This window comes from Culex quinquefasciatus, chromosome 1 (assembly GCF_015732765.1).
Source record: "Culex quinquefasciatus strain JHB chromosome 1, VPISU_Cqui_1.0_pri_paternal, whole genome shotgun sequence".
NCBI classification, from domain to species: domain Eukaryota; kingdom Metazoa; phylum Arthropoda; class Insecta; order Diptera; family Culicidae; genus Culex; species Culex quinquefasciatus.
In genome coordinates this window covers 38,313,149-38,337,589 of record NC_051861.1, presented here as the reverse complement: position 1 = coordinate 38,337,589, position 24,441 = coordinate 38,313,149, and the positions used below count along the sequence as shown (strand labels likewise).

Below are 24,441 nucleotides of genomic sequence, written 5' to 3'. Positions count from 1 at the left end.
AAAATTTTATCACAAAATTAAAGCTTAATTTGGAGCAGCAATTTATACTGTGCATTCAATTTTGATTGATTTTTTGCATCACTCAAAATTTTATATGCAAATTTGCGATTTAAGTTCAATTTACTCCGATTCAAATGGAATCCGGGTCACATTTGCAAAAAATTGTGTAAAATTTACTCAAATCTGACACTTAAGCTAAGAACAAGATTGTTCGTTGGACGCAGTGGTAAACGCAGAACGCTGTGCCAGTTCGATTGTTCCATCAACTGTCAATCTAACAATATACAGGGGTTGCTTTGTTTAATGGTCGATGACCAGGCCTCCGGACAATCCTATTCTTACCTTAACTCATTTGTGAGTACACCTTCATTTAAAATCACTCAGTTTTCGTCGAAGACCGAAGCGACTTAGAAATGAGTGCGACTTAGAAATAGTGTGCGTGAGCGCCGTGTAAAAAGTGACAGTTCGCACTTTTTAGTTTGACTTTGACCTACCAACGGGGTACAAACTAAAAAAGTGTCAAACGAAAAAGTGACCAACCACCGGGGGTTAAGTGCATCAGATTTTGATTAAATTCATTAAATTTTCGTTGAACGTTGAGTTCAATTTAGTCAAATCTGACAGTTGCTCACTACACGGAAAAAAACAATTTACAAAAAAGTAAACAATAAGTTTACGGAATTGAAGTTTAAAAAAATTTATTCATCTTAAGCTCAAATCCCCATAAAACGGTACAACTTGATGATGCTCATCTGCAACACTGTGACAAGAAACTCGTTTCGCTGTTTGGAGACAAGTTTGCCACAAAACTACCAATTAACAGCTGGATGCCAATTTCGCTTTCGTCAATAGCGTCATCCCCCTCCTGCTCTGACAGTTGCTTGACCGCTTGGCAAATCTATTTTGTTCTTTTTTTTATCAACAAATCAACAAATTTTCGATACATTGTTGGAAATTCTAACATTTACGTCTCTAAACCCAAACTCTGAACCCCAATCGGTGCCAAAAAGTGGCCACTTTAAGTGTGCCACACCAATGTTGACACGCTCAGTGCTGCACTCTAGTGGCGCGCAAAAGTGTTTGCGTGCACACATTTTGAACTTCTCGAGCGCGCGCTTGAACGCAATCTTGATGCATTTCACGCGCCACCGGCAATTTAATGGGTTTGATTTTTCTCAGTGTCACGACGATCTCACCTTTGCGAGAGGGAGAAAAAAAAACTAGTTTGGTGAGCCAAGGGCGTGCCGCCATCTTGGATTGGGCAGGGTGGTGAAAATTTTCTAGTCAAATTTTGGTCATACAACTAATTGAAACTGGAGCGATAATTGATCTCTACGATTCTGATCGCGCTAGAATCGCGGCTCTTACTCTCGAAACATTGTAGCGACAGGCACATTCCAACCCCGGTTTGACGCAAAAAGTACACTGAATTAATCAATAACATGTATCTCTCTCTCTCTCTCTCTATTTGCAGTTCTTCTTCGTGATGCGCAAAAAAACTAGTCAAGTGTCAACGCTGCACGTCATTCACCACGGATGCATGCCCATGTCCGTGTGGTTCGGCGTCAAGTTCACTCCCGGTAAGTTGGCAAGTCAATTTAGTGACTGTTAGACATGGAAAGCGTGTGTGCATTTCTTACAGTGTAGTCCGGTTTTGAACCATCCCCACTACACTGAGCAAAAATCCCACGGCTTATCGAAGTGTTCTACACATGATCTGACCCTGCTGTACAGAGCACTCAAATATCAATCGCAAAACACTTGAATTTTGGGCACCAAAATATACTGTCATTTCAATAGCAAAACACTTGAATTTGACGTGTTGCGTCACATGAAATACTATATTATATTTATTGATTTTAAATAGCTTTTCTTTCTATAATCAATGCATGTTTGCATGTAAAAGAAATGGATTTCGATTTTTTTTTTAAATAAAGAAGATGTTGCGCAATTAATTTTTTGGCTGCTTTTATTTTCTAACAACTTCAAAAACAACTTGGTGTGTAAAAATTCTGTAATTTTTTCGTGCCTGCTTCCTGGGAGGTTCCTCAGCGTCGGCGAGTGAAACACCGGTGCCGGCGGAGATAGAGGCCACTGGAGAATCTTCTTGTTGATGCGGAATTCTCTTTGGTGGAACCGCGGTGGTTCCATCGACTCAAACTGTGCCTTGACCATCCGAATGACGCATAGCTTGGCCCCTGCATCCGAATCTTGCTTCTCACTGGCACCGCTTCCTGGTTCGGCATCTGCAGCTCTTTCGCATCCTTCCTGTGAATCATACAAAATACATCCAAAAATCAAAACAAAACCCCACAACAAAAATTCTCTCCCCACTCACCAAATGGGTCCGGAAAGGAACTTTATCACAAAAGTTGGCTTCTATCCGGGAATCCGGGAGACCAAGCCCTTCCGCTGGCCATACGGAGCTCGAGCCCGAGGACGCAGTCTTGTGGCGATGCTCATCTTCGCGGTTACAAACCGGGCAGGCAATTTACTGAACTGGAACATGGCGGCAGCGAATTCCCGCGGTCTGCGAAAAACGAACACACCGGACGGCCAAAACTTTCAAATGAGGAAACAAAGCAAAGTCTCATGAAGCTGTCGCTAAACTGCATTTCAAATCAAAACAAGATCAATTTCAAGTGTTTTCCTCATCACTTTGAATAGTTCAACACAGTGGGGCAAATTCATGAGCAAAACACTTGAAATTTTTGAGCCACACGAATGAAAATAAGGTGTCAAAAAATACCAAAAAGTCAATCGCCAAAACACTTGAATTTAATAATGGATTGGATTGAAATTGAAACACAAACAAATTAGATCTAAGATGCGGTTTAATTGAATCATTCAAGTGTTTGGGCACTTGGAAAAAAAGGGTGGCGTATTTTCAGTGTATATTTTAAAATTTTGATTTTTTGATATGTTTAAGAGGATTGAAAATACAACTTTTGAGTAACATCACTGCAGGCAGAATTCATATTTGGCACCGTCGCCATTTTTTTCGAAAATACTTATTTCAAACTTTTGATAATGTTTGATTTTTGTTCACCTCTTATTGCAAAGATACAGCATAAAAGGGTAAAAAAACAGGAAAAATAGATTTTTGGTTATCATTCAAAGAGAACTCAATTAATTTTTTTTTGCTAAAGGAAGTGCACTCTGGTAAAACGGAACCGTCGCGTTTTGGCACTTTAGTTGAAGGTGTTGATTTCGTAATTTCATGAACGAGCATCTCTGTCAAGAAGGAACTTATTTTAAAATTTAAATTTTCGAATTTAATCAGAACTTTCATGTGTTATTAACAAATTTCAACATATTTACGATCGGTTAGGAAAAAGTATCTATTCTAAGAATAAAAACGAGATTTTAGCTCTGATTTTAAACCCCAATTGAGCAATACAAACCTGCTCATCCCTTGTAAACATCCACTGATGTAAGCAGGACAAAATGTTTATTGAGGCTCTTGGCTTTGGCCCATTGACATTGCCCATCCCAGCACCACATGACATAAAATTTCCGACAACGAAACGCTAGCGCCACTCCGATGCCAACACAAAAACATTGAACTAATAAGTAGTAGTATAATTTGCGTCATTTGTTTCTGTTTGATAATTGTAAAGTGGTTACCAAAACTGCAACCTCCATACATTTTACTTTGCTTGCGAGTTTGCCGCAAACAAGTTTGCAAGTTTGGCAAACTGTCAAACACGAAAAAGTGCGGGTTTGTTTGATTGTCACAGTCTAATGCCTCCTTCAGCAAATAATGAGCGGCAATGTTTTGATTTCTTGTTTGTATCTTTCAACTAAAAAAAATAATCTTTTAAAGTAAAGCAAATTTTCAAGCACAAAACTGACCATTCGTTTTACAACAATTGGAGTCAATACGTCGGGGTTTTGTGTGTATTATTTTTAGTGTAAGTAAAAATTCTGGTAAATTCTGGTAAATTCTGGAAAAATGGCATGTTAAGGATTTATTCTTATGTCCGTATTGTGGATTTAGCTGATAGCTGGATTTTCTGTCATCCTCTCACGATCGTTCAAAACGGTCACAGATAGGCCTAGGGGTGCCTAATTTGTATAGACAATTTCATTTCGACGAAAAATTATCGCTGAATATTTTGATCTTTTATCACTTCTTCATCATCAGGAATAATTAATCGAGCATCGTTACATTTTTTTTATTATGTTCAAAATATTTATATTTTCTTGAAAAAGTTTCATTTTAAACCACATGATCACCCCTAATTCTGGCTCGGTGCCGCCATCATGCGACTACGTGCTCCGTTTGTTTGTCAACAAAGCTGCAGCTGGATGGTGAGATGAAGTGAGGGGGAAGTGGTTTTGACGTTATTAAGCCCGCACCCTACCCGCCGCCTTTTTCGACGCCAACGACCGAGTCCAGTTAAAAGCTGATCGCACAATGCAATTTTCCAATTCTTTCTAACTAAACCAATTACTAAGCAAACTTTTTCACGCTCTGTCAAAGCAGTGCGGCATTAAAAACTCGGAAACCTAAGGAGCTATTATACTACGGCAAACAAACTCGCACTTTTTGACAGTTTGTCCGCTTGATTCGTTTGCCTGGATTTGTTAGTACAAACGCCAGCCTGCATACATACATGTTGCCGTGTTTGCGAGTTTGGCAATAGCTCCTTTAGATGTTTTCCCACCAGATGGCTTTGTGTTTTTGATGATTGAGCTCACACACACTATCAAAACAATTATTTGGTAGTGTGTGTGAACTCCGTGTAAAAAAGGGTGTCAAACTAAAAAGTGACCCCGTTCGTTTGACAACAGTTGGTTTGAGCGTATTACGTTAAGCAAGGCATAAGCTTATATACCTAGATAAGGTAATGTGGGTATTCCAGATCTCAAAAAAAAAAATGGCAGCACACAAACCGGATTTTGCACGCAGATTTTCAGAAAACTGAAAAAAATTCTGGCAGATTTGAAGTGATTCATTTTGGATTGCTTACAAAATGAATCGGAAACAATTTTTAAATAATTTTTTTTTTCACTTTTCTGACAATCTCTATGAAAAACGATTTTTGTGGTAACTATTTCTCGAGAGCTGGAAAACGAGGAATATTTCTTTTCTTTGGTTTCTGGTTTGAGTGCAATACTCCGTTTCAGGAAAAAGTAAACAATAACAAACTCCTTACTGCTGTTAGTTGTTCAGATTTGGAATTTTATCCGTCGGATCGAATAGGCTTAAACCTTTTGAATTCGAGTCTTCTGTGCTGTAAAATAATGCAACAAACAATCTCAAGTAACCTTGAAATACCATGCGTCTCCTTGAAATAAACTATTCTCTTAGGCCGATGCAAATATTTAAAAAAGTTTTTGTCCCTCGGCCCTGGTCGAGGTCAAGGGGGGGGCAAAAAAATAAAAAAAATATAAAAATTTAAATAACAAGCCATAATCTTCACATTTAAATGAAAAAAGTGTTTTAAAATGCATTTTACACTAGTTCAGTTGTTTTGCAATCATTAGTTTTCAAAAAATCTAAGATCTGACAAAAACAAAAATTGTATCGAAAAAAAGATTTTGCATCGAAAATTTTCAAAAAATCTTAAGATTTTTTAATAAACCCAAACATGCTAAAAATGATTTTAAACGCAGGAGAATGTATTTTAATTTGATTTCAGCTGGTTGCCCTTGAATTTTCATTGAAATTTTGAAGTTTATTGCAAAAATATTTTTTTGCCCCCTGATTTTTCGGGCCAATTTTGAAGGGGGGGGTGACAAAAACTTTTAAAAATATTTGTACCAGCCTTATTTTATCAGGAAATAGCTGGGTACTCTTCTAATTTAAAAGAAAAAAAATATTGAAAACATTTTTTATGTTGTTTTTCTCTGGGTTTAACGCTTGACAGACAAGTTATGATTTGTTGATCCGGTTTTAATTATAAAAAAAATCAAACCCACTTTTTGTTTTCCGTTTTGTTTTGATTCCGATTTGTTGAGTTATTTTTGGCAAAAAGGTCGTGATTGACGCAAGCTCGACACCATTTTTTTATTGCAACCGGTCTCCATTTACGATGATTAATTGCATTCTTCATCAAATTCGCAAAACGGCTAATCCCTAATTTCTGCTTTCAGGTGGCCACAGCACCTTCTTCGGACTGCTCAACACCTTCGTCCACATCGTGATGTACACGTACTACCTGTTCTCCGCCCTCGGACCCCAGTTCCAGAAGTACCTCTGGTGGAAGAAGTATCTCACCTCCCTGCAGATGGTAAGACCACAAGCTCAACGCCAGCTGAAGAGTGCTTTCTAATCGAGGATTGTTCCAACCTTTTTTAGGTCCAGTTTGTGGCCATCATGGTGCACGCGTTCCAGCTGCTCTTCATCGACTGCAACTACCCGAAGGCGTTCGTCTGGTGGATCGGAATGCACGCCGTCATGTTCTTCTTCCTGTTCAACGAGTTCTACCAGAACACGTACAAGGCGAACAAGGTGAGTAGTGGGAGCGTTACGCATCTCAACATTGCTTGATGACATACCTAGTCTGGGAAGTATTATGGGTAAACATATCCTTCTGTTTCAATTTCTTTGGATATTGAAGATTAAACCATTTTCGGATTAAAACATGTTTAGCAAAATTAGGATTTTTAGTATCAGGAACTGCTAAAATTCATTTTTTCTCCTTCCTCACTCAAAAGTTGTCACTGTAATATCTCGAAACTGACTGAACGGATTTATGCCAGAGTTGTTTCATTCGGTTCGGGTTTCATTCCCATAAGTTTGTACTGAAAATAATTAAGTTTGATAAAGTTCTTAAGAAGTTATATACAAAGAAAAGAAATTTTGGCAGGTGGCCTAAATCAAAACCTTGACATTCGAACTCTCTGATAAACTTTTCCTTGCATGCATTCAGGCGTAATCAAATACAAACAGGAAGCGTTTGTAGTTGATTTTGTGAGGAAGGCGTCCTCTATATAGGACATTCGAAACTGACACTATAATTCACAGAGTCATACTCAAACTGCATACCAATAATGGTACCATCAAACAGGTATATTGCTCCACTCGCAGCATACGCGAGCTTTTGTTGTGTTCTTGCAACCAGGATGTGTCAGATCGTAAATCAAGATAGAACCATTAGCCAAAGTGTACTGCGCACGGTAATGACTCAACTCTTAAACTTCTACAGAATCCGTAATCAAACTCATTAATCGAAAAACTATTGCGAGCTTCCTGGCCGGTCTCGGTCCTATCGGAAGGGGTTGGCCAAGTTCAACTTTACAACCTCCCGGGGCTCGACCAACGACAACGGAGCATTAAAATTGAAGAAAAAATCCCCCTCGTCTGGCAGATTGAAGGTCAAGACAACACACGCGGCGTGATTAGCACAGGGTGTGGCTGTGTGCAGTTTTATAGCTTATTTTCGTGTGTGAGATTGTGTTTTGATCGGCGAGAGAGACCTCCTCCTCTCCTTCGTGGGCTTATTCGATTGTTACGACTACTCCAATCTTGCCCTCAAAGCTGTTTGCTTTTCATGAAAATCGCCAAAAACCCAATTATTAAATCTGCGTCACAGACTGTCATCTACGTCAATTTCATGAAGTTCGATAAGTCGGATTATAGGGTTACTTTCATATTCCAGAATTGACTTCAAGTGGCCATCAGAGAACAATTCCATGAGCGTAGATTGTCAAATCGGTCAATTTCATGTAGCTTTATATGAGACATGATGACGTTTCATCAAAATAGTCAAGCTGTCCTTGTTTCGAGTATCCGGGAATCGGTTCCAGGTTAACCGGGAAAAGCCAGTTACATCTACAGTCGACTCTCTGGCTGTCGATCTTCTCGCTTCATCTATCGATGAATTCTTCAGTCCCTTCAAACTGCATACTTCGATTGGATTTATTCCTCGATATTTTCTCTTGCTTGAAGGATCTCTTCCTCGACGGTCCCTTGGATTCTATTTGCTTTAAAAATCTCTTCCGGTTGTCAATATTGTCACTATCTCATGGCTTGCATAGACATTTTTCTTTGCAAAACGAAGCTTTGAAGGGTGTTTGACATTAGTTTGTTTTTGTTTGTTGGACGTTGCCATGATTCTCTCCCAAAGCTGGGAACCAAGAAAAACATATTTTCAATCGAGTCTTCATTTTGCAAACTGATGATTCTCTTCCTCGACGGTCCCTTGGATATTGACAACCAGAGAGTCGACTGTATAAGTGGTTCTGGCAATCGTGTGCTATGTTTTGCCTTCCTCACCTTACTAAGGAAAGGCTATGAAATCACTCGAAAAATGATCTTATTAATTTGACCTCGTAGACCCACCTTCACGCATACATGTCGACTCAGAATCATGTTCTGAGCAAATATCTGTGTGGATGTGTTTAGGTTGGTGGACAAAAAAAATGTCACTCGATTATCTCCGGACTGGATTAACAGATTTTGACCGTATTAGTCTCATTCGATCCGTCTTGGGGTCCCATAGGCCTCTATTTAAAATCAACAAGTTTAGTTAAGTACTTCAAAAGTTACGCTAAAAAAACGATTTTGACGTATGTCAATCTTCCGGACATAAGAAATGTGTGGTTAATGCAAGTTATTCATTTTCAGAAAGGTATTAAAAAGACCTTCCCAATGAGCCCAAAACATTGGAGATCTGACAACCCTGTCAAAAGTTATTAGCACTCGAGTGTTATTCATACACTTTTTGGAGGCCGGATCTCAGATATTCCAATAAAAATGATGTCCGGATTAATCATGCGACCTATCGTTAGTTAGATATTCGAAAGATCTTCAAATTAGCCTTTCGAACATCGAGGATCTGACAACCCTATCAAAAGTTATTAGTACTTAAGTGTTATTTATACACTTGTTCGAGGCCGGATCTCAGATATTTCAATGAAAATGATGTTTGGGTTCCTAATGCAACCCGTCGTTAGTTAGATAATTGAAATACCTTTCAAATGAGCTTAAAACATGGAAGATCTGACAACCCTATCAAAAGTTATTAGCACTTAAGTGTTATTTATACACTTTTTGGAGGCCGGATTTCAGATATAATGATATCCATGTAAACTATCGTTGGATAGGTTTTTTTATCAGACCTTGCCGATGAGCCAGAAATATTGAAGGTCTACGAACCCTATCAAAAGAAATTAGTAATAGTCAGTAATTGATTTGTTGAACATGTTAAAGGGGAATGTTGCTATTTTTACTGAATGTGAGGAAGGCACCAACCACCTAAAGGTGGATTAAGTAACGTCTTTAAAAATAAAAACGGTAAAACCAGTCAAACGTAAACTTTTTCGAAAAGGAAAATTCTCGTATGTTTGACAGGTTAAGCACTCGCTCCTAATCCATCCAATTTGCTCATTTTCACTATTTAAGGTGAAGCCGTTGATCATTTTCGAAGAAAGTTGATCATCACTATGCAATATTTTGTATTAAATTCAATTTAACGAATTTCTGCACCAAAATGAATCAGCATGTGCCGGTTGTTGCCTTCTTGAAGCCACTGAAGGAATAGAGATATCCACGCGCAAGAGTGTGTTAGTTTGTAACAAATTTACACGCAGACATAGGCAAATCGAGTAGAATGATTCGTCTGTCAAAATCAGCTGTGTTCTTTGTTATACGTGGTAAACAGCTGGTTTTTACAGACGATTGATCTACTCGATTTGCCTATGTCTGCGTAAAAAAAGTGTAAACAAAATCAGCTGCTTGGAATTCAGCCAATCACAATCGTTCAAAACCAAAACAATATTGCAGATTGCAGCGATTTTTAGACAATCGTGCAACTTGTGGAAAGCTCTATACAAAAGTGCACACCTCAAACTACAGCAGAAAAAACTGTCTAAGACACACACCCTAGTTCGAAACTGTCCTAAAGTGTTCGAAAGCAACAAAGCTCAGTCGAGACACGCACCACGCTAGGCGAAAGGGGGGGAGAAGGGGTAGGATTTTAAGTGTGCAAATATTTGGTGTGCAGTTATGATTTGCAAGGGTGGAGAATTTGGTGCAAAGTGTGCAATAATTTTGTGGTACAATCATTGACGTCCTAGTTGGCAATCATTGATTAATGACGATTTCCATAACTTTACAAGGAATGGGATAATCGTTACCAAAATGAATCAGCATGTGTAGGGCACTATTCTAAACAACTTGGTGAAGGAATTTTGTCAAAATATTGAAAGCAACGCAAAATTTATATCTTTGAACGAAAAATCATGGCAATGATGGAAGTTTTCACGTTAATCAACAAATTTTGCAAAACTTTTGAAAGAAACTTGCTTGCTTCACTTCCTACTGAGCTATTTATCACTCGATTTCGGTTGAAAACGCTTTTTATGAGCTGTAATCGAATGTCAAAGTTCTGATATGGCAACATTAGAGGCACGCTGGAATAAGACCTACCGAACTGGATTTCCGGAACCTGTAGGTCATCTCTGGCCCTAACATAAATATTTGTGGTCAAAGTAAAGAAAAATATCTGTTGAATGTGATCAAAAACAAACCTTATAGTTTGGAATTTTCCGTAGATACAGTTGAAGACCTTTCGGCTGTGGTAGGTTCGCGGTGGCCACATTGTGCAAAACCGGTCCAACAAATCTGTTTCGATTTTTAGGCGATTTTTTAAAAGCTCCTCCACCCAGTCAGTTCAATTCGAATGCTGAGTCGGAATTCAATTCGAATCGTATACGAATTCCGTTTCCGGATTCGAATTGAGTTGCCAGACAGTTGGCAGAAATGTTGCCCGATTTTCGCCATATTCGTCTGGCATTACGCAAAACTTGGCTAGAATTAGTGTGCCAAGTGTGTCTGAACAAACTTCCAGCTGTCTGGCAGCAAAATCAACCGGTTCAATCGGTTGAACCGTGCACGACCGGTTTGTGTCATATTCGCCAGAAATCATGGCAGAAATCTGCCCAAGTAACTATTTAGGCTTTATCAAAGCTGTCACAACCGCTATAAAACCTATCAGCCAAAACCAACATTAAAACCCCTTCGTCGTCACAAACTCCCCAGAACCTTGATAAACCCCACTTAGGACCTCCGCAAAAGCTTGTTACGGCCTATTTATAAAACCTACATAGGAGATCAAGGCTTTACAACTGAATCCTAACTACATCCTCAAAGCCTTGATAAAACCTTTGTCAAAACCTTGGCAGGAGTTATGGAAAAATGACATTTCGTACGTCTTCAAACGTCTTATGCCAAATAGGTTTTATTTTATCAGAAATAAGTCTTCGTCTTGCCAAATTAAATTATGGAGATGGTTGTCACAAATGGCAAAAATGATAAATCATAGATATTAGAGGTAATCCAAATAATTTAAAAGCTTATTTCTCGCAATTGATGGCTCAAGTTCTGCAGCGGTTGAAATTTTATTGATAGTGCAGATAGAGCCAAAAAATTCAACTCGCTTCATCAAAAATCAATATTTTGTAATCATAGTGTTTAATGTTCAAAATAATTTTAAACATCTATCGCTTTATTAATTATACCATAAATTCAGCATAAATGTGTGTTTTCATCAAATTTAAATCAAATTTTTCAGTTTTCTATTTTTTCAACCAAGATGCCGGTCAATCAAATTCAATCAGTTTAGAGCCATATTTATACACTGCTAATTGGCCGTGTTAAATGCTTTTTCAGGGGCTTATGGTTTTAAGTAAGCTTTTTGCAACCGTTTGGCATGACATTGCCATTGGGTTTTCAAGACTCTTTTAAAACTTTCATAAAACCTTATCAAAAGCCATTTAGCCCAAGCAACACACTTTGTCAGATAAACGTATTTCCTAACTGGTTGTATAACCGAACGGCCTCGTTACCACAACTTGTTCTACAACTCCTGTGCATTGGAAAAAGCGCACTTTTTTCTGTTGTATAACTTGCCAGAATAAGATGCAAGTTATCAGAGTAAGTTGTACAAATGTATCTGACAACACTGTGCTAGTTAACAAGAGATTCAACAAAAAAAGGGGGCGTGGTTAACGGCTGTGCTGTCAAATCAAAGCGCACACTGAAAAGGAAAGATAGATTGAAAACAGTTGTCTAACCGTTACCCAACTTACATGTAAACAAACAGTTCTTATCAGAATTTCAATCAAAGACGAAGCCAATATGAATAGTTTCTCTGACTATTTTGGTACGCTTTTTTCTGCCCGATTTATTTAGAAAAAAAAAATGAAATTGCATGAAAAAAAAAATAAAAATAAAATAATATTTTCGCGCTCTCTAACTGTGATTCTTGTGAAACCCTCTTCATGGCGAGCTTTTAGATTTTCATTTTTTTGATGAACCTCGTCTTTCCCAAGATTCGATCCGATGACTTCGAAGACTTGTTGTTATCTCCACGGCAGGTCCAGGCGCGCTTCCACATCTCTCCACGAGGCTTCATAGTAAACAAGCTGGCCTAAATGTCAATAAGAAGGCTGCTGTCCGCTTTGTTATACTGCAGTGAGCTATACAACTTAACTCCAGAAAAGGCTGTCATTGGAAATAAAGTTATATAAGTTTGTTTCAAGTCAGTTGTTATAACTCCATTATGTAACTTTGTTATAACAAACCGTTTCAACTGTCATTTCGATTACCGTACCACGGAGTAACATTGAAAATTGGTGTGATTTTAATTTGTTGTTTTCTCTATCATGAATTCCGTAAGCTGATATTTTTTGTAGCTTTTACCGGTGCAATTTTTATAAATAATCGGTCAACAATTAAAATTATTGCAATCTTCGATAAATAAACATTATTGAAACTCTAAATACCTCACGTACAAATTTACACCACCTAACAACACGCAATGTCAAGTTGAATATGTTTGTTGAATATCAGTTATATTACCTATTCTTCGATAACATTTGTGTAACAAAGCGAGAAAACCTAAGGTTATTTATAGAATGGTTGGCCACGCCCATTTTTCAGAAGATGCCGTCACATGACAATGTTAGATAAACAGTGAAACAAACAGTGCAATATTATTCTTATTCAACAAACTGTTTTCGAGGAAAACAATGCAGATGAGGGAATAGCATCATGGCATTTCAGGATTTTGACGTTTAATTACAGCTCATATAAAGCGTTTTCGACTAAAATCAAGTGATAAATACCTCAAACGGAAGTGAGCAAGCAAGTTTTTATCGAAGGTGTTCCAAAATAAGATGTTTAAACAGTGTAAATCAGCAAATTGGATGGAACCCTCCAAATAGGTGAGAATTTTTCCTATGTTGTGTTTTGTTGGAAAAGAGTGAAGTTGACTGTGTTTTAACACTTTTGTGGCACAAAACACGATAGTTACATAAGTCAGTTATACAAGCAGTGAAACAAACTGTTATTCAAGTTATGTTCAGATTTTTTCTCGTATGTTTATCAAAAACAATTGTCTAACTATTATTCAACAGTCGACAAGTTATGAGTGCTACTTGGGTAGCTTTTATTGTCACATGGTTTTATGTCCAAGGCATAAAACCTTGTTAGAATCTACTAATTAGCTCTTGCTTATTGGTTGCGGTGAGTGCATAAATAAAACTATAAATCAATCAAGATGCTATCATAAAACCTCAATAAAACTAAGTGGTTACTAGTTGATTTAAAAATGTTACCTGGTTGGGGCAAAACTGGTGGAAATTCTGCCAGATGACTGGCGCAAGCCCCCAGACGAACGCCAGAACGCTTAAAAGTTTTTTTTAGGCGAGTTCGTGTCATTTGGAAACACAACCTTTTACTTTGAATTACATATTTTGTAATCTATAAAACTATAATTGTAGAAAAATTCTGAAATTCGGTGGTATAGTTTGTAGCTGCTCCGTTTTATAATCCACTCATGGCATTTTTTTTTTTCATTTTGCCAGAAGATTTATCGAATCGATACCGTTTTTTCATCTATGAAATTCGGTAAAGCAATCTCCCGGTGAATGGTGGAGATGGGAGCGGCCGGCAATGGATGGCTATCATGGTGCTACCTGTCCTGTTCTGGTAGAATTGGTTTTAATTCCCTCTAATCAATTTCTAAGCAATCTGGGCTGGACAATTACCACACTTACATGACGAAATCCAGCCTGCAACCCGCTAAGATCACCATCTCCATGCGAATGCGAATGCGAATGAAATTCGGTAAAGCAATCTGATTGTTTTGGGGGTAGCGAATACGCCATCTTGGGAGTTCAGAAAACAAACACTGAGAATCAGTATTATACATATTGCTATGGTTACACGAAGTGTGTTATCCTGGTTGAACTCAAAAGTCCCGTGCAAATGTGTAAAAGCAAACTGGAAAATGTGTAATGCCGATTCTCAGTGTACGGGCGCACTGTTTTGTCAACCAAAAGAAAAAGAAAGCAAAAAAAGGTAAACAGAAAAATTACTTTTTTTCGATATGAATTTTCAGCCAATATTGGGATGGAATCTTCAAGAAATGATACTATTTGCCATCAGCAACACAATTTACTTGTTTTTTTCTGGAATTTATCGTTTAAATTGCGGAAAATTCGAAAATCAAAAACCCAAACAATGATTTGTTATGGGCTACCATTTGACAGCTATTGTTTTTGTTGTGGGCTCTCATCTGACAACCGTACTAATGTCGACTGTTGTCAGTTTGCTTTGGTTGGTATAGAGTTGCCATCCCCCCGCGTCAAACCAATATGATTGAAAATGTTTTTTTTTGAATGAACAAAAAAAGGTTTTGCGATAAACAATAACGAAATTCACTACTGAAGTTCGGTAAGTTTACAGTTTACCGAACTGTGCTTGAAATTCGGTAAATTTAACGCTGGCTGGGACATTCCTGCGGGCAGCTGTAAAATTCAAACTCCAAAGTCACACTTATGCAACGCCTCGATGATTGGGTATCTTTTATGGACTTTTTTTTTACATTTGTTGCCGTTATTATTATTATTCAATGCGTGTGCTTATGCTTTGGGGCGGTTTTATTTAGAGACCCTAAATAGGGAGACTGGTCTAAGCTTGCTAAATCGATCTGGCAACGTATGTTTTGAGCTTGGCAACACTGATAAGTTTTGCTAGGCGTTAAGGCAAATGCTCGTTTGGATACGTCAAACTCGTGTCTGTTTGGGTACGTCAAATTCACTTCGACCAGTCTCCCTATTTAGGATCTCTAGTTTTATTGCCACCGTGGACCCCCTCGCGAAGCAATTAGCACGTGGTTCACGCTTTTCGTTTCAAGTTGAAAGCAATTAGGTACCTACTACTTGGGGCAAACTTGGGGGTTTGCTCAAGTTCAACAGGTGATCTTGAAAAAAAAGACATGGTGCAATGATTGAATTTCAATCCATTACTACGATAAAGCTGTCAGACCAAATCTGTCAGACCATGACTGTCAGACCAAGCGTAGCGTAAATAAACATTCTTGGTCTTTGTCGTAGGTGCACACAAATCAAGAAAATACAATTTTAAAAAAGAAAGCAGTTAAGAGCCTTATTCGTTCACCATAATTTTTGATCACGTTTCCGGTTTACACCTGAACAACATTCCTTTGTCAATTACTTGGACTTGTTTTCATTTTTTGCTGGTTTAGTAAGTAATTCACATTATTTTGACATTTGCAGTGTTGCTAATTTCAGTAGAAACATGAAAGCAGTGTTGCCAGATTGTTTATTTCTACAAACTTTCTGTTTTGTAATGTTGCAGACATGTTTTTAGGTCAGTGAGCAAAAGCGCAAGTCTCGTTCTTCTCAACTCTTTTCGCTTTCCCTCTGCTTTGTACTAGAGCTAACCTTCTCGTCTCTTCGTTTCCCTTCCAGGCCCGCGCCCAGGCGGCCCGTGACCGACGGGAAGCTGCCGCGGCCGCAGCCGCCCTCGCCCTTGCCAACGGCAACGGCACCACCAGCAATGGCAGCGTGACATCCAACGGCACGGCCAACGGAACCGCCAACGGCCACCACGGGAAGAACGGCGCGGCGGTGCACAGTAACGGCACCACGAACGGTTCCCTGCTGAACGGCGGCTCCTCCAACAAGGCCGCCGACTACTACGTTCGGGGCGATCTCCCGGCCGAGATCGAAATCACGCAGCGACGCACCCAGAACCAATAATAGCGAATATAAGAGTACCTTCTTCTTCTCTTTCTTCCAACTTCAACCAATTAGCCCAAAGTCCCGAACCTTTTCCCACCTTTTTGTATCCTAGCCTTGACAGAAACACTTTAAACACAACAAAAACAAACAAAGCACAAACACATTCCCACCACTCCCACCCCTCCCTTCTGTCATCCTCCTCCCCCACCCACCTTGCACACAGTCGCTAGCGAGAGAGAGACAAAACAACCCCAAAACAAAGCGGTTTCTATTGTTATTATTATTTAATTTATTGTAAAACTTCTTTATTATTAGTACGCGCGTGTGTACAACACAAAGCAAACAAGCAACTGAATTTGTGTTTACCTTTTTTTTCTTTTTTTGTTTGAAGCATTTGAACCCTTTTTTTGTTTACGCACCTTTTTGAAACAAAACAAAAACAAACACAAACACATTAAAAAAAGCTTTCCCCTTCCGAACACTAGCAAAACACACACACACAATCACAAATCACGCGCTAGTAATGTTTACAAAAAAAAACAAACGCAATAGAAAGCAGGACCGCCCTATCGTATTTTTCCCGATGAGGGTTATTTATATTAAAACATAATTAAAAATAGTAAACAAAAAAAGCAAAACGGAACGCTCATTGATTGACGTTTTCGCTTCTGTTTCGTTATTCGTTATTCTGTTTGACAACCGAGCTTGCATTCCAAAGCTTGCTTCGATTGCCTTCTGCGTACAAATAAGCTTACGGAAAGCGGGAAAAGAAAGCGAGAGAGCGTGCAATCAAACGAGGTTAGAGAGAGAACGAGGGGAGAGGGAAACTGACAAGTACTCACTCACACCGTTCAAGCAGAACAACAGAACAATCAACACACGTCAACACAAACACGCCGGAAACACACACATGTTAAGAGCTGAATGCGCAAAAAAATGTGTTTTTATTAAGTGAAAGCCAAAAAGTAGGAAAAGGTGAAAGCTTTTTTTCTTTGATTACGGAAAAAAACAGTAGAAATGTGTTACCTTTATTTAGAGTTTTAAATAAAGTTAGTAACTTGTTGGACGGCAACTGAAGTAATAAATAGAAGAAGGAAAATACCCACACACACACACAAACAAACAAAAAAGAGAGCATTAAAGAAGTGAGTTTGAACGCGAGCGAGAGCGTGAGCGTGAGAGGAAGAAGAAAACAATATTTTGTAAATAGTTGAGCTAACCTAGCGTCCGATAAGCGTAAGATTAAGCAAGTGAACTAAAGAGCGAGAGTGTGTAGAGGTAAAAACAAGCAGCTGAGAGGAAAACATCAATCAAAATAGAGAGGTGAAGAAATTATGGAATGCTTTGCCTTACATTTTTATGTTTTTCGTTTTGCTCAGTTTTGTCATCCACATGTCTTACCCCTTCATAGAATAAAGTTCATCTTCTACAACACACAAACTTCAATACTATTCAGGAACAGGAGTAAGGAAACAAAAACCCTTAGCAAATAGTATACAGTATCTATTAAAAACAAACAAACAAAAGCATTCAAATCGCTTGAAAGAGTGCGCCTGGTAGAAGGTGAGAATGAATGGGAAATGCAAATAAAAACAAACGAAAAGTTGAAAAAGTATAACTCTAATGTGATTTCTTTATTTTTTTGTAAGGAAAATGCAATTGCAAAGTAATAAGGCAAATAAAAAAAAATGATCAGTAAACAAAAAACCGTGTTAAACAATCTGTACTTGCATCGACGCTCCGTGTCAATGTCGCAATGAAAAAAAGAAAAATCTAGTTTTAAAGAATCCAATTGAGAAAGTAAAAGTAAACGAGACAAAACAAACCAACTTGGTGTGAGCTAATATTTACAAACAATAGGAACGCGAAAAAAAATTAAACCATCAGCAGCATTTGGACATTCGCGAAGAAATACAGTAAAGTTAAAAAATAAAACCGGATTAGAAAGGTAAGGAAGAGAAGCACTTTAACGCGACAAAAAAAATATTTCAAGAAAAAAAAACTTCAAAATAAAAAAAGGTGTGAAGCGGCTTTCTTCCATTCCTATAGCTAGTTATCCGTGTACTGAGAAGCAGCTGGAGGAAAAAACTGCAAGCAGTTTTGATGGTCGATTTTGGCCATTACTTGATAGATATCTACTAATTTGATGAGCGTGGTGAAATGAGTGAAATAAAAAAAATGTGCTGAAAACGTGAAATATTGGTTTTTTTCTTTGTCAAACATTCCGAAAAACGAATGTTATGATTTTTTTCTTCAAACATTTCTCCATCATTTTACACATTCTTCAGCGCAAATGGGATGCACCAGGAGGAAAGAGATTTGCTCTCTTGCTCACTGTCTTGCCCTCAATAAACCCCTTGACCCTGACGCAGTACATGCACTGCAAAGGAACCGGTCAAGAAAAAAAAATCAAATCGGCAGCAGCGGCAGCTAAAGCAAGCCAGACAGGGTGAAGAAAGGCCCCAAGAAATCGCTCCCTCTCTTTTGTTCTGCTGTTTCTTGACCCCTTTCCTTCCGATCTGCGTACTAGCCTTGATCTTGGAAAAGCTGCTTGAATTGGCGATGCTGACGACGTCCGTGCTCTCCAGGATGCCAAATGTGCTTTTAGTTGATTTAATGTAATTAATAGTTATTTTATGACGTAACGCAAAAATTGAAAAAATCCTCTCTCGTAACAAAATTTCCATACAATTTTAAAACAAAAGGTATGGTGCAAATGTAGGGGTGCACAGCGTTCGCACCCCCTCCCCCTCCCTCACCCAAAACAAAAAAGAACGCTCCCTCGCTCCCTAACCTCGTCCCTAACACCGTTGAACGCGCGCTTTGGTGGCATTACTTCAAAGACTAATGAAAAGAATTTCTCCGTTTTCTGGATCACTCGATTTTTGGATCGACAATCTTGTGTTCCTCTTGTTGACATCCAGTGCACTTCACCTTCTCCGCCATCAATTCGACATCACTCGTTGATCGCTCTGTCGTGATCGGGGACTTTCTTTTATAATAAAAACACAGATATTTTGCAATTAACAAACAACATTTGCCACAAAACTGATTTGACAATCTTCATTCTCTCTTTCGCCTGCCCCGCTGTTTACTCGCTCATTGTTCTCTCTCGCAGCTCGCTAGCGCGCTCTCGCACTCAATCTGCAATCTGTCAGCTAACAAGGCAATATTCATGAAGGTGCGCACTTTTTGTTGCGCTCCTAACTCTTATTTGGGAATTATATCAATCTTATAATAAATACTCATATCTGGACTCATATAATCAGGGCTGCGGAGTCGGGTCATATTTCAAACGACTCCGACTCCGACTCCGACTCCGGCTTTCTCAGATTAGCTGACTCCGACTCCGACTCCGACTCCGACTCCGACTCCGGCTCCGGCTTTGAACAAATGGTTGGCTCCGACTCCGACTCCGACTCCGGCCTACCAACTCTAGCCGACTCCGACTCCGACTCCGACTCCAGCTTTCAACAAATGGTTGGCTCCGACTTCGACTCCGACTCCACATATTTTTAAATGTTTCAAAAGTTAGATAACTATTATTAGTAAATTATTTTTTAAACATTGATAAATATGATTATTTAAAAACTCTCTAAGCGTCATGTTTTTCTCAAGAAAATAAGTTAAGTAAAAGTAAAGTAAAGTAAATAAACGGATAAAAAGTTTCTAGGTAACAAGTTTTATACGTTATGGAAACAGAAATCAAAAAATATCTTCAGTTTTAGAGGCATTTTGAGAAGAACAGTTTTGAAAGTAAATTTGGATTTATTTGCTTCACCTCAAATTTGAAAATATTTTTTTCAAAGCTAATAAATTTAAATATTGAATGAATAACTAAAAGAAACCTGGCCTTAATGATCTATTGAACATTAAAATTCAATTTGCTCACTTTCAGGCTGACATTTGTAAGAAGCACAGTGACAGGCACCTTGTTTTTTAAATGACAATTTTAAACGAAACATGTATCTAAACATTTTCTTCGTGGAAAGGACGCTTAAAATGTCCTTTTCAAATATCTGTGACATGGAAAATATTTTAACCTGGAAATTTTTAATTTATTTTAATTTTAAAATTTTATATGCTTTTAAAAGGAGGCGCACGATACTTCGTGAATCGTAAATCGCGTTACGTCACCTTAAACGAAGCATTATGGATGATCTTGCGCCTCCATCAAAATATATGAAAAAATTAAAAGATAATAAAAAACTAATATCCACAAGTAAAATATTATCTAGGTCACAAATATTTCACATCAATTCTTAACAGTTGATAATATTTTGATTCTGTTTTTTATCTAAAATATTTGAAAAATAAATTAAAATCTTATATTTTGTTCAATACATTTTTTTATTAGTTCATTTTGGTACTGAATTCTTGATATTTGTTCAACGATAATTTGCAACGATATCAAAAAAGTTTACCTAAACTCAACATCAACAATCAATGGTTATTTCAAATTTGTTGCAACTTCTTTTGACATTTTTTGTTAGTTTCAATTATTTTAAATGCAGCACTTTGATTTTCTTGTACTCAGTTATAAACAAAATGCGCATGTTGAGTTCCAAGTAAGAGATTGTTATTATCGTTGATTATTTGTTATAAAAGTTAAACTGTCGGTGACTCTTTTTCGATCTGCAAAAACAGTGATTACTATTATAATCTTTTTATGCACCTCGTATTTTTTTCCTAAAAATTGATTTAACTGAAAACCTCTAAGACATTCGCTATTGGGGTAAAAGATGACTTTGTGTGTACTTTTTTCAGAAAAAACTGGATGAAATTTGGTCAAATTTGAATTGAAAGGGCACATAAATATAGTCTGAGTAAATAACCAATTTTTTATTTATTATTTTTTTAATGTCGATACTACATACTTGGGTAAGAGGTTATCATTCAGTGATTATAGTGTAATAATACAATTAGAGCTTTTCAGTCACAATAAAAAACTTCAAAAACATAATGGCATCTGATAAATCAATTAAAAATATAAGTTGATTTGTAAATTAAGCTGTTATACAGGAAATACTGAACAATAAAAAAAAAACATATTTTTTGTTGAATTTAAGATAACTCCGACTCCGGGTTATCAGAAATCTTCGGCTCCGACTCCGACTCCGACTCCAGCTCTTAAAATTTAGCCGACTCCGGCTCCGACTCCGACTCCAGCTGTTCGAGTTTTGACGACTCCGACTCCAACTCCGACTCCAAGCTTCCCAAAAAGACCCAACTCCACCGACTCCGGCTCCGGCTCCGACTCCGACTCCACAGCCCTGCATATAATAATTTATAACATATTCCATACTGCAACCCATAATCCCTACACGCTTCACTACGCTTTTTTTACCGATAATCGAAAACATTGTTATAAACAGGAAAATCTCGAAACATAACCTCAAAGGTAAACATAGGTTTCGTAGCCAGGATTTAACATTTGTTTTGAATTTCAATTTGCTTCTGGTTGCATGAAACGTCATAATAAGGATTAGTGAATTTTCACGATTTCGCGGACAGCGCATTAACATACCAAATATGTTATCCACAGCGGTTCTTAGTGTGAATTTCAAGGAACTGAATGAATTAAATAGGATTGTTAAAACATTTAATATGAAATGAATGAAAATTTAGTTGTAATGGCAGAGTTTTTTTTAAACTTGTTTATTTTTTTTCGATAACGCCATCAAATTGCACGTCCAGTTTTTCAAAAAAAAAAAGTTCTTTTGACACCAAATTTCTATCTCATCACCTTTTCAAGCTGCAATTATTGAAAAACATGTCTTTTTTCGCATGTTCAAAAATTGAAGGGGTCGTACCGCCCCTCCGTCACGAGATATAAAAAACGGACCTTGGATTTTTGAACTTAACATTTATTTCATTCAATCGCTTTCGACTCACGACAGAACGGAACACCAATGCGGTACTTTCTACAAATTTCAGATGCAAAAAAAAAGTGCAAACAATATTTAAATTCATTAAATTCACAATCCCCACTTACCCGTGCTGGCCACCTCCTTTGGGCAGTACAGGGCAACCATGTGGATTATGCAACCGTTGAAATTGAGCGCAAAAATGTCACACGCCGTCCTCTGGTCGGAAGCACGTCGCGGCATTTCCACGCACCGATCCACGGCCATCCGGTAGGTGTGCTTTATGGCCTCGTTGAACAGCCCGGCCATCTGGTAGTACCGGTCCACGTTGACAGTGCTGCCAGCCGTGATGGCACCACTCTCGTTTGAGACGCACTCGTGGAAGCACTTTTTGAACAAATTTAGGCTCTTTTTTGCTCCTAATTGGTGAACTACTTACCGATAAATATCCCAAGGTGTCCTCCTTTGTTGTCATATTTCTAGCCCTCAAATGGCAGTTACGCGTTGTCACGGTTGGAAACAATTCCGGAACGTTGCAGCACGATTCAAGCTGCTTATCCTAGATTGGAAATAATTTAATTTAAACGCATTTGAAACTACGTTAATTAAAACAAAATACCTTTGGATCAATACATTCTTCTGTACACGTAATCTACAAAATACAAAAATTGCAAAATTCAGAAAAGAAAACTTCAAGTGAAAATAAGGATTGAAATAAAAACATTAGGTACTTGAGGAACAATAACTAGAACGAAGCACAGAAAATTTACAATGTATTCCATGGCACGTTCTAAATTTTCAAAAGCGTTCAATTTTATTTCACAAGCTTTTATATTGCTGTGATATCGACAGTCTAAACCAAACCAAAACATTTTATCTCTCAACATTGGCTCCGTATAACAATGGAGTGTACGAATCAAATTGAGCATTTCTGATCAGTACTGTTAGTAAGTAAACAAATGTTGTTATCATACTCGTTCATCATTTGTATCAGAAATGTATTATTATTTTAATGATCTATAAATGAAAGGCTTGGCGTTACCGTTGCGCAAATGTTTGTGTAATGCGTAATAAACAAAAAAAAAGAGAAGAGTTCTGGCACAGAAATTGACTAATAAATCCGATATCACTTGGTTAAGTAACATAACAATCAGCAGTTTGTTTTCTCTATATAAAAGTTGTATGAAATTTTTAAGTCTCTGCTGAAAAAACGTTGTCTAACATCCCTGATGGTAACATTTGATTTTTTTTTTGTATTTTTTTAATCCGGCTGAAACTTTTTTGGTGCATTCGGTATGCCCAAAGAAGCCATTTTGCATCATTAGTTTGTCCATAAAATTTTCCAAACAAATTTAGCAGCTGTCCATACAAAAATGATGTATGAACATTCAAAAATCTGTATCTTTTGAAGGATTTTTTTGATCGATTTGGTGTCTTCGGCAAAGTTGTAGGTATGGATATGGACTACACTGAAAAAAAAGATACACGGTAAAAAAATGGTGATTTTTAATTTAATTTTTTATCAATAAAACTTGATTTGCAAAAAAAAACACTATTTTGATTTATTTTTTTATTTTTTGATATGTTTTAGAGGACATTAAATGCCAACTTTTCAGAAATTTCCAGAATGGGCAAAAAATCTTCGACCGAGTTATAAATTTCTGAATCAATACTGATTTTTTCAAAAAATAAAAAAAAAATCAACTTCAGTTTTCGATGTAAAATCGAATTTGCAATCAAAAAGTATTCTATTGAAATTTTGATAAAGTGCATCGTTTTCAAGTTATAGCCATTTTTAGGTAAGTTTTTCATTTTTTTAATTAGTGCCCATGTTTGTTTTGAGTTCAGTTCAGTGCGTTGTGTTGAATGGCCAAGTAGAACTTTATTTTATTGATCTAATAAATGTTAAATGTAATAAAATAACGTAATGCTTGTAATTATTTCGCACTTTACTTAACAATGAAAAAGGCTCAATAATTTCGAAAGAAAATAAATGTTAACCTTGCTTAAATAAAAAAAAATCACTTCTTTATAATTCCAGTTGACTAAAAATAATACAAAAATGCATTAACATTACCGAAAACATAACAGAAAATTAACTCATTTTTTTTTCTCAAGCAACAACTTAAAATAGTCCCTTTACACATGTTATGTCCGATTTCGTTTTGTTTACCTTCTTTGGCGCGAAAATTGCAATCCTCTGATGAAGGACAGTCAGACATTTGTCTGATGTCGTTCGTACGGAATGTTTTCTGCAGTGATTAGATGGTCCAACATTCTGCTACTGTAGGCCATCATGATTTTGGAAGTGGCGCTATCTAGGCGGATGGTGCACACCCTAGCTCTATTCAACGTATTTTGGTTTGAATTTTTACACACTTTTTTCAATGCTGTTTGTTCAATGATATACATCTGTCCTTTTCAAAAACCATACGTAAACAATATTGAAGAATTCGACGACGTTTTTTTCCGCTAGGTTCGCTGTTGTTCCAGCGGTGTTCGGAATGACAGCCCCCATACAGTTTGAGCAGTTTTTAGGGAAAATCGCGTTTATGATGAAAAATCAAGC

General features: G+C 37.4%; 2 protein-coding genes across 8 annotated transcripts in view; one reads left to right on the top strand and one right to left on the bottom strand.

The window, feature by feature from the left end:
* Positions 1-18,202, top strand: part of LOC6035052 (elongation of very long chain fatty acids protein AAEL008004) — a 109,341-nt gene extending 91,139 nt beyond the window's left edge. For all 5 annotated transcript variants that reach the window (XM_038248634.1, XM_038248633.1, XM_038248635.1 and 2 more), the window contains 4 exons: positions 1,475-1,580; positions 6,103-6,239; positions 6,308-6,460; positions 15,733-18,202. In XM_038248634.1, the coding sequence (XP_038104562.1) occupies positions 1,475-1,580; positions 6,103-6,239; positions 6,308-6,460; positions 15,733-16,023 (687 nt within the window). In that variant the 3' untranslated portion in view covers positions 16,024-18,202. The remainder of the gene's footprint in view (positions 1-1,474; positions 1,581-6,102; positions 6,240-6,307; positions 6,461-15,732) is intronic.
* A 3,587-nt stretch (positions 18,203-21,789) lies between these two features.
* Positions 21,790-22,782, bottom strand: LOC119765153. Of its 3 annotated transcripts, none has more exons than XM_038248410.1 (5): positions 22,595-22,782; positions 22,492-22,524; positions 22,312-22,431; positions 22,001-22,259; positions 21,790-21,929 (listed from the first exon to the last, which is right to left on the bottom strand). In XM_038248410.1, exons 1-5 carry the CDS (start codon positions 22,757-22,759, stop codon positions 21,829-21,831), a joined length of 678 nt encoding a protein of 225 aa, XP_038104338.1. In that variant the 5' UTR covers positions 22,760-22,782; the 3' UTR covers positions 21,790-21,828. The 3 variants fall into 3 exon arrangements, with proteins under 3 accessions (XP_038104338.1, XP_038104339.1, XP_038104340.1); XM_038248411.1 differs by having other exon boundaries at positions 21,794-21,929; positions 22,604-22,775; XM_038248412.1 differs by having other exon boundaries at positions 21,857-22,259; positions 22,595-22,777.
* Positions 22,783-24,441: the final 1,659 nt, after the last annotated feature.

Bases quoted from the DNA above. Each gene is read 5' to 3' on its own strand.
- LOC119765153 (XM_038248410.1), bottom strand. From the start codon at position 22,759: ATGTTGAGAGATAAAATGTTTTGGTTTGGTTTAGACTGTCGATATCAC. The intron at 22,432-22,491 runs GTATTTTGTTTT...TTTCCAATCTAG, and splicing joins AAGAATGTATTGATCCAAAG to GATAAGCAGCTTGAATCGTG. The intron at 21,930-22,000 runs GTAAGTGGGGAT...TGAAATTTGTAG, and splicing joins AAAGGAGGTGGCCAGCACGG to AAAGTACCGCATTGGTGTTC.